The sequence below is a fragment of the Myotis nattereri genome (assembly GCF_964212035.1).
Source record: "Myotis nattereri genome assembly, chromosome: 2".
In the NCBI taxonomy this organism is placed as follows: domain Eukaryota; kingdom Metazoa; phylum Chordata; class Mammalia; order Chiroptera; family Vespertilionidae; genus Myotis; species Myotis nattereri.
This window is the reverse complement of record NC_138076.1, coordinates 208,622,235-208,634,600: the sequence shown is the minus strand read 5'-3', so window position 1 is coordinate 208,634,600 and position 12,366 is coordinate 208,622,235. Positions and strand designations below refer to the sequence as shown.

Sequence of the window (12,366 nt, the reverse complement as noted above, 5' to 3'; positions counted from 1 at the left end):
CGTCCCCCAGGGTTTTCAGTGGACCCCAGAAATGGGGACTTTAAAAAGAAAATCTCCCAAGTTTTTAACTTTGGCAACTAATTAAAAAGTCAATCTAAAACGACTGCCCAGATGAAAGAGGAATCCACGGCATCTCTTGGTTCAAAGCCGGTGTCATGGAGAGCCGAAGCCACTGCGTAGCAGCTGTGAGCCCTCAGTTTCCACCTCTGTAAAGTGGGAATAGTCAGAAGGTTGTGCTGAGGATTAAACCAGTCAGTGCGAGATGTGCTCAGGCCCAGTCCCCGTAAGCCCGGGACTCTGTTTCCATCTTGCCCCAGGCGTGCATTCCTCTCCAGCCAGGCTGCCTCGGAGTGGGCCACACTCCCTGCCACCCGAGCCTCCACTTCTGGGGGGCGGGGGGTGGGGTGGGGGCAGAGGGTCCCTGATACACCACTCTGCCTTGGGTCAGCCCTGAGGATGTTGGAAGGCAGGGAAATGTTCACCCCTTGAGGCCCCGGAGGAGGAGCAGGTGGAAGAGGCAGAGTCGGGAGGGCGGGCCTAGCTGGCGCCTAGTACATAGTAGGTGCTCCATAAATGTTTATTGAATGAATGAATGGAGGCCATGCAGGCAGAGGCAGCCGCGCGTGCGCAGGCACTGGTGAAAGAGCGGGTCCAGTGGAGCCTGGTGAGTAGTGCCCGGGGCTGCAGCTGAGTGGGGGCCTGGGGTTTGCTGGAGCCAAGAGGCCAGAAGGGACCAGGTGGGGGAGGCAGGGACCAGGTGGGGGAGGCAGGGGCAAGGAGGGGGAGGCAGGGACCAGGTCGGGGAGGCAGGGACCAGGTGGGGGAGGCAGGGACCAGGTGGGGGAGGCAGGGACCAGGTGGGAAGGCAGGGGCCAGGTGGGGAAGGCAGGGGCTAGGTGGGGGGACCGGGGTCAGGTAGGGGGATAGGAGTCAGCTTGGGGAGGGAGGGGTCAGGTGGGTAGGCAGTCATCTGAATAACCTAGAGGATTCTGGGAAAGCCAGATATGACCCGTGAGGTGGGAGTGGGAGATGGGTTTGATACCGGTCATCCTTGGCTGTGGGCAGGAGGATCACATGCTCTACCAAGTGCCTGGTGGTGGGTGGGGTGGGTGCTGGGCGGCTCGGGGCTGGGGAGTGGGTGCCGGGGAGTGGCCGGGTGATCTGTCTCTGAAGAGCGGCCACAGAGCTAGTGTCGGGCTTCCCCTGCCAGGCCGCCGGGTGGTTTCCCGAGGCCAGGCCTTTGGTAAAGACCCTCCGTCCTCCTGCCTACATGCTTCCCCCGAGGCCTAGACACAGCACAGGCGCTCAGGACAGACGTGACGCCCTGGGAGCAGGGGAGGCCCAGGGACCAGTGAGTGCATGGGGAGTGACCCAGTCGCAGTGTCTAGAGGGCTTCGGGGTGGGCCCAGGGACCCATGCGCACAGCTCTTCTCCCCTGAACAGATGAGAAAACAGGCCCGGGGGTAAGGCACTGACCGGCCGAGGCCACACAGTGAGCCAGCATCCATGTGCCCTAACTGCCTGCAACACTGCAAACCAGCCCAGGCCTCTTCTTGGGCCAAGGTGACAGGGCTCAGAGAGAGTGCCCAGCACAGCAAGGCCTTGCACACCCAGCTGTTGCTGCTGCTGAGGCAGGGTTCTTCTTACTGAGCTCTTCTGGCTAAGTTGGAGCTCAGTGCAGGGCCGGGCACATAGTAGGTGTGCAGAAAACACTTGTGGACGTGTAAGGAACGTGGGTGAGAGTGTAGCTAGTTGGACAGCGTGCCCCCGCCTGCCCCAGGCATGCGCTGCAGGCCTGGTTCCCAGTTCCTCATGACACAGACGCGGATGCAGCCGTGGCCTGCTCGCCCCGCGCAGGATGGCACAGAGCCGGGAGCAGGTGCCGGTATCGAGGGGCAGGGCCCAGCTCCCCCGAGATGTGGAGCAGCTGGCACAAAGGCATGAGACTAATAAGACCTGATGGAATGGGGGTGGACGGACACCCGGCACCTCGGGTGAAACCCAAACAGAGGACGTTGTGAGGGCAGCGGGGCTGCCTGGCGGTGTGTGTGAAGGGGGTTTGGCTGCCATCTAGGACAGCAAGGTGAGGACACGAGGCTGGCACACTCTCACTGCTCTGACAAGCAAGAGGCCCCTGGTGCCCACCACTGCTCAGAGCACATTGGCCCTGATGCTTGGCTCCAGGCCACCCATTTTCAGGAGGGACCTTGACAGCAAGTGTGACCCTGGGCAGCTGGACCCAGGGTGGGGGACTTGACACTACGGCACAGGAGGAGCAGTGGAGGGCATGAGGTGCGCATCTTGGATAAGCCGGGGCGCGAGAGAGCAGGTTAGCAAACAGCAGAAGGGCCTTTGAGGGCAACTACTGGCCGTGTTCTCAGTGGCTCCCTACAGCACTGGGCCGGGTGAACAGAGGTGCGGAGCCAGACGGGGCTTTGTGATCGGAGAAGACCTTTCTAACGATCAGATCCCTCCAGGAAGGAAGGAAGTGGCCTCAGAGGGGGCTGAGCTCCCTGTCACTGGAGGCATGTGAGTTGGGGGGGAATCACCTCTGCATGGATTCTGGACAGTCTGGCCGTTACAGGATCTCGGGCTGTTCCACGTTCCCGGCTGTGTGGTCTTGGGTGGGTCCCCGGACCTCTCTGAGCCTGGTTTCTCAACCTGTGAAATAGGAAACATAAGGGGGTGGGGGGGTGTCATGGGGTTAAAAGGAAGGCTCAGCACATTTCTGGCACAATGTGAGCACCCCATAAGAAGTGGGGCCCCTCCCTCTGTTATTTAACACCCTGTCCCTAGCCCTGAGCTCTCCATTCTACACATCATGTCCTGGGCGCCTGCCACCTGCCTGAACCTGTTCCAGGCTTGGAGGTTACAGCAGCGAACAAGATGAGGCCTGCTTTGATTTCATGGTGGGGGCCGGGGGGCGGAGAGGGTGTGTTAATAAAGAGCTAAATGATGCTAGGCAGTGCCGAGTGCTCTGAATGGACCAAAGGCATGGTTGAGATGACCTACTGGTGTCAGGGAAGGGTGGGTTTGGGGGAGCAGTTGAGCAGAGACCTGAATGAGGTGATGGGCTGTTCAGATACTGGGGGGCAGAGAAAATGGCGTGTGCAAAGGCCCTGAGGTGGAAGGGGCCTGGGGGTTTGAGTAGCATAGCTGGCCTAGAATCAGTACTTCTGCTTGATGGAGAAATTGGAGTCTCCTTATGCACAGTCCACGCTGCAGGCCTTCCTGGTGGGGGAGGCAAGTGCTGTTGCAAGGGGCGGGAAATCCACTGGACACCTATGCATGTCCAGACCCTGCCGGGGGACCAGCTATTTAGAGGAAGTTGGGCAAGGAGAGAGCCTCAGCTTTCTCATCTGTAAAATGAGGCTCCCTAACAGTGCCAGCCATGCAGGGCGATAGAAGATTTAAGGAACACAAATGTCAGACACAAACGAGCCATTGGGTCAGGGATAGCCATGCCTGTCTTACAAGGGTAGAGACTGAAGCCCAGAGAGGTGCGTTCATGTGCTCGATGTCACACAGCTCAGCATTTATTCCGAGGACCCTCTGTCTCCAGCATCCATGCGTTTGTCTCTCTGCCCTGCAGGTGGGCTCATTCCACCTGAGATCTAAACATTTCTGTGGTGAAGGCATGGTTACCCTGTTTTAGAGACGAGGACCCAGGGCCCCGAGCGGACTGATGAGGAACCCTCGTGAGGTGGAGGCAGAGACAAGACCCAGTGTCCAGCCCCGGGGGCGGCGGGCTTTGTCTCGAGGGCAGTGGTATATCTCTGGGACCCTGGCCAGGTGCTGTGCTCCCAGCAGAGAGGTGAGGTGGCCGCCAGCCCTGGGAGTGCTGTCTCCTCCTAATCCTGGGCATGGCAGTGACACGGACGGTGACAGCGGCACCTCAGGGAGCCTTGGCCAGCCTGTCCCAGGCCAGCCTGTGCCAGGGCTGATCAGAGGCTGCCAATGAGATTTCCCTGGCTGAGCCTCATGTCCTGCTCCTGGGAGCTGGAACACTGCCTCCCCCACTCGGTCCCTGGACCCTCCGATGTCCCCGCGGGAGTGTGGCCCTGTGAGCAGGAGCCTGAGGCGGAGCATTTGCTGGGCCTCCTGCTCTATAAGCGGATACCTGTCTCCGCATGTCCTGGGTTCTGCGGGAGCCCTGGGAGATGGGGGAGAAGCTGAGGTTTGGAGAGGGCCTGCAACTCGTCCGAGGTCTCTGAGCTGCGTCTTCCTTGCTGACCCCTTCTCCCCACCTCCCCCCCCCCCGACCACTCAGGCAGGCCTCACGCTGCCCATCCTCTCACCTGGCCCTGGGAGGGGGGAGGCCAAGACGCTGATCCCTGAGGAGCAGCCCTGTGAGGTGAGCATGCACATCAGCCCATTGCAGACTCGAGCGCTAGGAAGTATTCATCCCACTTTATCGATAAAGACGGGCTCGTGCCCTGTGTCCCGGGGGGGGGGGGGGTAAGGGGGGCGGGTCAGGGCAGTTGCTCCCAGAGGGGACTCGAGGTTGGCAGATCAGGATCTGTCACTGCCACCCTGGGTCCTGAGCTGACCTGCCACCAGCGAACATGTCCCTTCCCCAGTCCCGGCCTCAGTTTCCCCTCTGAGAGGGGCTGAGAGTGGGCTGTGCAAGGGCTCCTCCTTCCAGCTCCGAACGAAGTGCTAGGATTCTGAGTCTGCAGAGGGCACCCGGGGAAGAAGGGCAAAGACATCAGCCACTGAGTCTGGGGGAGGGTGTTGCTGAGGCTGGAGAGGGGGAGCCATTGGCCCAGAGTGACTCAGACGTGCTGTGTTCTCTGCGCTGAGACCCCACCTCGGCTCTGCCCCCCAGGTCCGTTGGGTCTGGCTGGCTCTTCTCCTCCTTCTCCATCCAAGGGTGTCCCCATAAGAAGGGACATCAGGTGGTGTGTGGTCCGATAGACTGGGGCCAGCCCCCAGGTCCCTCGATGGCATGCTGGCCCCCAACTTTGCCACCTTCCTTCTCTGCGGTGGAAGGGGAGAGGCACCCTTAGAGAGGTGCTGGGGGGCACTCGGCGCCTGGCCCTGCTCTGGCCAGAGGCCACCCACTGCCGCCACATGCGTGTGTGTGTGTGTGTGTGTGTGTGTGTGTGTGGAGGGGGGGTGGGCACAGTGGGGATGGGGATGGAGGGGTCCCTGCAGGCCAGGTCGGCCAGGAGCTCTGCACTCCACCAGACATTGTGCTGGCCGGACGGCGCCATCAGCCAGCCCTGCCAGGCTTAGCGCCATCCAGGCCCTGGGCAGGGAAGGCCTCTGCTTCCAACAGCTGCCTCCTGCTGCTCCCCCTCCCCCAGCTGCTCACAGGCTGTATGTCAGTGGCTCAGCCAGGCCCAGTGCTCATCTGTCTCCAGGTCCCGGGGCGAGTGGGTGGGTGGGCAGCAAGTGCTGTGTGCTCGCCTTCACCCCCTCCCATCGGTCACCTCGCTGTGCTGCTCTGCAGACCGTTGGTCCCTGTGTCTCAACGCACCCGCTATTCTTTCGTCTCTCCTGCTCGGCTGTCGGCATGTTTTGCTTTGCAGTCCTTCCCTGTCCTGCCTCCTGTCTGCAGCTCCCTCACCTCCTCCTTCTCTCCCCGCCCCAGGTGTGTGTGAGCCGCCCTCACGAGCGGGCAGGGGGAGGGCGTGATGCTCCAGGCCCTAGCCTTAGGCCCAAGGGAACCCCTCCGGCCAGCACCCTCTCCCTCACTTTGAGGGGGTGCGCAGCAGGCGGGGGGCCAAGTGCTGCCGTCAGCGGCTTCAGAGCCTTGCGGTCCTCTCCTGGCTGCGTCAGGCCTCCACGGGTGGTGGGCAGGCAGCCCAGGGACAAGGACAGGGACGTGGTAGCTGACGCACCGTACAGGGTGATGGGGAACCTTTTCCCCCTCCGTCTGAGTCTCGGGGGAGAGGGAGGGTGGGGGGTGCTGGACCCTGGCCCAGGCCGTCCTGGAGGCCAGGAGGAGTGGGAGAAAGGGCCACGGGCAGGGTCACCTTGAGAGCTCAGGTGGGCAGAGCTCAGAGTGGCTGGGGTGGGGGTTGGGAAGGGAAGAGATGGGATAGGACTAGCTCCCACCCAAGCCTGGGCCCCTTCTCCTCTCTCCTCTCCTCCCTCCCCCTCAGCCTTTTCATATCCCCCTCCCACTCCCCCCAGCATGGCCTGAGGTTGTCCCAAGCTCCCGCAGCTCAGCTCTGCCTGGCAGCCCCTGCGCCTGGCTGAGGGGGCCCTGGTGTAAGCAATTCAGATCTGAGGATGGGGTGGGGGTAGGGGGTCTCTGTGGGGCTGAAGTTGCACATGTGCATGCATACATGCACATCACACATGTGCTTAACATGTCATCATGTAGGTAGGCGTTTGCCCGTGTTCCCCTGAGATGCCCCCCACGCCCATGTTCACCTCTGTAACTGGCCACGAGGCCGCAGAGCCTGTGCACACAGGCCAACGTGTGTGCTCACGCCTGCCGCGCATCCGTCCGCTTGTACGTGGCAGCACAGCCTGCACTGGCGCTCTGAGCAGCGCACACCTGCGCGTGCACCTGCATACAAATGCGGGCCCAGTGCTCGCGGCAGGAGGTGCAGAGGGCGCTCTGGAAGGGCGACTCGGCGGCTCAGCCTCCTCCGGTGCAGCCTCGCTGCCTGTGTGTGTGTGTGGGGGGGGGGGGGGGGGAGGGGGGCGGCCTGGGGCCCCAGGAGGGGTGGGAGGGACTGGCTGGGGGGGTCCCCTCGGGGCCAGAGGCCACATTGGACAGGTGCTCAGGTCTCCGACTCCAGCCCCCCCAGACTGTGTTGCACAGTCAGGGACAGAAGTGCTCTGTGCTGCCTGGGTACCCCCTCCTTCCAGGGGCCCCACCCCCACCCCGTCTGGCCCCTCGGCCCAAGCTGTCCTGCAGGGGACGAGGTGTGAGGCCACCTCCAGGAGGCCCTGGCCATCCAGCCTCTGACTCCAAGTCAGCCTCTAATCTGAGGGGTCATCTGGACGCCCTGGCCACCTGCCACCTCCACAGAAACTGCCTGCCTGGCCTTCCTCGGGCACCCCCCCCTCCCCGCCACCCTTCCCTCCGTCCCAGCAGCCTTCTGGGGCCAGGACTGTAAATTGGTTTTGCTTTAAAGACAAAGGTTTAACTTTTTTTTTCCCTCAAAGCTTTTCCCTTCCTGGAGTTTCCCAGGAGCGGCAGCAGGAAGCAAAGGTGGCTCCTGGGGACAGTCTCGGGCTTTCTTTATCCAAACATGGATTTCTCTGCCTAATCTTCACACCCCTGGCCACTGCCCAGGGCACAGGGAGGGAGCACCGGGCTCTTCCCGCAGCCAGGAGAGCCCTGGGTGGGGGCCAGAGCCCCGCCTGGCTGAGGGGCCGTGTCTGGGGCTCGGTTTCCCCACCTGGACAAGGAGGGCCTGTCGGCTCTGAGCCCTGCGCCGTCTCCCCTGCCCATCTGCCTCTTGGGCACGGGCAGCCCGGCTCACCGTGCTTCCCCCATCAGGTGGCTGGCAGGGACCTGGTCCCCACTCCGTGGCTGTGGGAACAGGCTCAGGCAGTGCTTGAGCTCAGGGCTGGGCTCCAGGCCTCCTGATTTCTGCTGCCGCAGGAGCCTTGATCCTGGCCCAGGTGGTGCTGTGTGACTCATGGCAAGTCTCTGCCCCTCTCTGACGGGGCTTTGATCGCATTATTCTGGAGGCCTTTGGCTTTTTTGCCTGCCTGGGGGCTCCCCGCCAGCTCCCGCCCCCTTTCTTGGAGGAGATGGGATTGGGGGCGGGCGTGTGTCTGGCTTCACTCTCTCGCCCTCTCTTTCCCTCAGCTCTGCTCCTGTCGGTAAGATGAGCTTGTCCCGTGCCCTCCCTTGTGGGAGACCCTAGCCCCTGCTCCCCTGCTTGGGGGGCCACAGCCACACTGCTCTGCTCCCCTCCCCCATGGAAGCCAAGACAAGGGAATTATTTTTGGAACAAGAGCAGTTACACAACAAATGCATTATTTATCTCTGGGCATGGAGGAGAGAAGGCATTTTGCTAGACTTCTTAATTCTTTAGCTGGGTTGGAGGGTGCCTGCCCCGGTATGTGGCCATGTATGTATGGCTCATTTGTCCTGCGCCAGACTAGGTGTGCGTGTGTGTGTGTGTGTGTGTGTGTGTGCGTGTGCGCGCGCCTGTCTGTGTGCATGCCGTGGAGTCTGGATCACGTGGGGGCACGTGGGTCTTTGTGTGGGCAGGTGGGCGAGCGTGGACATGGGTGTGCTGGGCGTGTGTGAGTGCCTGTGAGTGTGTGTGCACCTGAACTGCTAACCTTTCAGACTCCCTCCTGTGCCCACTGTCCTCAGACTCTGCCCCCCCAGCTCCCGCTTCCCTCTCTTGCCGCCCACCACACTCCCCCTTTTACATAATGGGCCCCGGGGTGCTGCTGGCAGAGAGGTCCTCCCGCCCCCCGGGAGGGGTGGAGAGGGACTGGGGGCTGCACTCGGAGCCCTCACACTGATCTGTCACCCCCTCTCGGTGCTGCCTTTCAGGAACCAGGTGGCAGAGGGGTGTCTTCCTCCCTGCCCCCGTCTCGCTGGCCCCCCCTCAGAGCGCCACTCTCCAGCCTTCCGTGGGGATCGTCTGAGCCCAGAGCCTGAGGAGAAAGGAGAGGAGGAGGAGGAGGAGGCGGAGAGGAAGTCAAGCTCTGAGAGCCGTGCACGTTCCCAGCAGAAGAGCCACGTGGGAAGCAGGCTGTGGGGCCCGCAGCACCCCTGGCCCCGGCCTGGCCGCGGTGCCCAGCACCTGCTGGTAGCCCCCCAGAAGGTCCCCAGCAGTTGGTTCTGGCAGAGCCTCCCTCACCTGGGGCCCCTGGGCTGGGGGTCACCCCCAAGATGGTGGCAGCCCCAGGGAGGACTGTGCTGCCAGTCCCAGCCTCCAGCCGCTAGGCTCCCCGTGCCTCTCACCCCGAGCCCGGCCGGCGCCATGCTGCGCCTGGGGCTGTGCGCGGCGGCGCTGCTGTGCGTGTGCCGGCCCGGCGCCGTGCGCGCCGACTGCTGGCTCATCGAGGGCGACAAGGGGTACGTGTGGCTGGCCATCTGCAGCCAGAACCAGCCGCCCTACGAGACCATCCCGCAGCACATCAACAGCACGGTGCACGACCTGCGGCTCAACGAGAACAAGCTCAAGGCCGTGCTCTACTCCTCGCTCAACCGCTTCGGGAACCTCACCGACCTCAACCTCACCAAGAACGAGATCTCGTACATCGAGGACGGCGCCTTCCTGGGCCAGGCGAGCCTGCAGGTGCTGCAGCTGGGCTACAACAAGCTCAGCAACCTGACGGAGGGCATGCTGCGCGGCATGGGCCGCCTGCAGTTCCTCTTCGTGCAGCACAACCTCATCGAGGTGGTGACGCCCGCGGCCTTCTCCGAGTGCCCGAGCCTCATCAGCATCGACCTGTCCTCCAACCGCCTCAGCCGCCTGGACGGCGCCACCTTCGCCAGCCTGGCCAGCCTCATGGTGTGCGAGCTGGCCGGCAACCCCTTCAACTGCGAGTGCGACCTCTACGGCTTCCTCACCTGGCTCGTGGTCTTCAACAACGTCACCAAGAACTACGACCGCCTGCAGTGCGAGTCCCCGCGGGAGTTCGCCGGCTACCCGCTGCTGGTGCCCCGGCCCTACCACAGCCTCAACGCCATCACCGTGCTCCAGGCCAAGTGCCGCAACGGCTCGCTGCCCGCCCGGCCCGCCAGCCACCCCACGCCCTACTCCACCGACGCCCAGCGGGAGCCGGAGGAGAACTCGGGCTTCAACCCCGACGACATCCTCTCGGTGGAGCCGCCGGCCTCGTCCACCACGGACGCGTCCGCCGGGCCGGCCATCAAGCTGCACCACGTCACCTTCACCTCGGCCACCCTGGTGGTCATCATCCCGCACCCCTACAGCAAGATGTACGTCCTGGTCCAGTACAACAACAGCTACATCTCCGACGTCATGACGCTCAAGAACAAGAAGGAGATCGTCACCCTGGACAAGCTGCGGGCGCACACCGAGTACACCTTCTGCGTGACCTCGCTGCGCAACAGCCGCCGCTTCAACCACACCTGCCTGGCCTTCACCACGCGGGACCCGGTCCCGGGGGACCTGGCGCCCAGCACCTCCACCACCACCCACTACATCATGACCATCCTGGGCTGCCTCTTCGGCATGGTCATCGTGCTGGGGGCCGTCTACTACTGCCTGCGCAGGCGGCGCCTGCAGGAGGAGAAGCGGAAGTGCGGCAAGGTCAAGAAGACCATCCTGGAGATGCGCTACGGGGCCGACGTGGAGGCCGGCTCCATCGTGCACGCCGCCCAGAAGCTGGGCGAGCCCCCAGTGCTGCCCGTGTCCCGCATGTCCTCCCTCCCGTCCATCATTGGGGAGAAGCTGCCCACTGCCAAGGGTCTGGAGGCCGGGCTGGACACGCCCAAGGTGGCCACCAAGGGCAACTACATGGAGGTGCGTACCGGCACCGGCACGAGCACCGGCCCCGGCACCGGCACCGGCCCTGGCACTGGCACCGGCGGGGAGGGCCCAGCCCAGCCTGAGAGTAACCGCCCGGGTGCGGGGAACAGCCAGGGCTCGGCCACTGAGATCTCCACCATCGCCAAGGAGGTGGACAAGGTCAACCAGATCATCAATAACTGCATTGACGCCCTCAAGCTGGACGCGGCCTCCTTCATAGGGGGCGGCAGCAGTGGCGGGGACCCCGAGCTGGCCTTCGAGTGCCAGTCCCTTCCCGCGGCCACGCCCGCCTCCGCCGCAGCCTCCCCGGGGGGCCTGGGGGGCCTGGGGGCCCTGGAGCTGCCCAGCTTCCTCCCGCCCTCTTTCCAGGAGGGCTCCCACCACCCGCTGCAGCGGCAGCTGAGCGCCGACGCCGCCGTGGCCCGCAAGACCTGCAGCGTCTCCTCCAGCGGCTCGGTCAAGAGCGCCAAGGTCTTCAGCCTGGACGTGCCCGACCTCCCCTCCCCCGCGGGGCTGGCCAAGAGCGACTCCAAGTACATCGAGAAGAGCAGCCCCCTCAACAGCCCGCTGGACCGGCTCCCGCTGGTGCCCTCGGGCAGCAGCGGCAGCGGCGGCAGCGGCGGGGGCGCGGGCAGCGGGAGCGGCGGCGGGGGCAGCGTGCACCACCTGGAGGTGAAGCCGGCCTTCCACTGCAGCGAGCACCGGCACAGCTTCCCGGCCCTGTACTACGAGGAGGGCGCCGACAGCCTGAGCCAGCGCGTGCCCTTCCTCAAGCCGCTGGCCCGCTCCAAGCGGGACTCGGCCTACGCGCAGCTCTCCCCCAGACACTACTACTCGGGCTACTCGTCCAGCCCCGAGTACTCCTCCGAGAGCACGCACAAGATCTGGGAGCGCTTCCGGCCCTACAAGAAGCACCCCCGGGAGGAGGTGTACATGGCCGCGGGCCACGCCCTGCGCAAGAAGGTCCAGTTCGCCAAGGACGAGGACCTGCACGACATCCTCGACTACTGGAAGGGGGTCTCGGCCCAGCAGAAGCTGTGACCCTCTCCCCTCCCCGGTGAGGTCGGAGGGCAGGGCGGGGGCACGCGGGGAAGGGCCCGGGCAGCCGGGCGGGGGCGTGCCGGGGGCCGAGGCCGAGGAGTGGACGGACGCACACGCACACCCACATGCACGCACCCACGCACACACCTGACCACCACCTGACTGTGACAACCACCACCCGACAATAAGGGACAGGAAAACAAAGACACGTTCTCCTTAAAGTTTACACAGATCCCGAAACCAGGCGACTCTACTGTGCTGCCCAGGGACTCTGCTGGGGTGTGCGGGGCTGGGTGGGCGGGAGGGCCGGCGAGGAGGCCCAAGGAGGGCGGGACCTGGGGCTCTGGGCCTAGGGACAGGTTTGGGGGCAAAGGCGCCTGCAGCAGGGGGAGGTCCCCTGCTGGGGGACAGGAGATGTCGCACCAGGTGGACACTGGGCATTGTCTCCTTCCTGTATGGATGGGGAAACCAAGGCCCAGGGAAAGGAGGTGATGACCCAGGGTCACGGGACAGGTTAGAGTCAGTTAGAGTCGGGAGCCCAGTGCTACCCCCGACCTGCAGTGGGTCCCCTGGGGCTCCCATCCTCCATCCACCCGCCACCCCTTTTCCAGCTGTGGTCTCCTGGGGCTGGGGACTTGAGAATGAGTGGGTGCCTTTTCTTTCTAGAAAGCCCCATGGCCATGCCCTCAGAGCCTGTGGCTGGGATTCATCCTACGGGGGGCCCTTCGTCGCCCCCGTCAGCACCCAGGAAAAGAGCAGAGGCACGGGGTCGTTTCACCAGCCCCTTCACGTGTCTTCCAAGTAGCCTGGGAGCTCCCTCCGGGGTCTGAGCCGCGTGGGGGGCCAGCTCCCACCGCCTCGCAGATGCAGGCCTCACTCCCGAGCCCCAGCT

General features: G+C 64.0%; 1 protein-coding gene across 1 annotated transcript; it reads left to right on the top strand.

Moving 5' to 3' along the window:
• Positions 1-8,915: 8,915 nt before the first annotated feature.
• ELFN2 (extracellular leucine rich repeat and fibronectin type III domain containing 2) lies at positions 8,916-11,474 on the top strand (the record flags this gene model as incomplete). The annotated part of the gene is made up of 1 exon (XM_081084569.1): positions 8,916-11,474. The coding sequence occupies one exon, from the start codon at positions 8,916-8,918 to the stop codon at positions 11,472-11,474; it is 2,559 nt and encodes an 852-aa protein (XP_080940695.1).
• Positions 11,475-12,366: the final 892 nt, after the last annotated feature.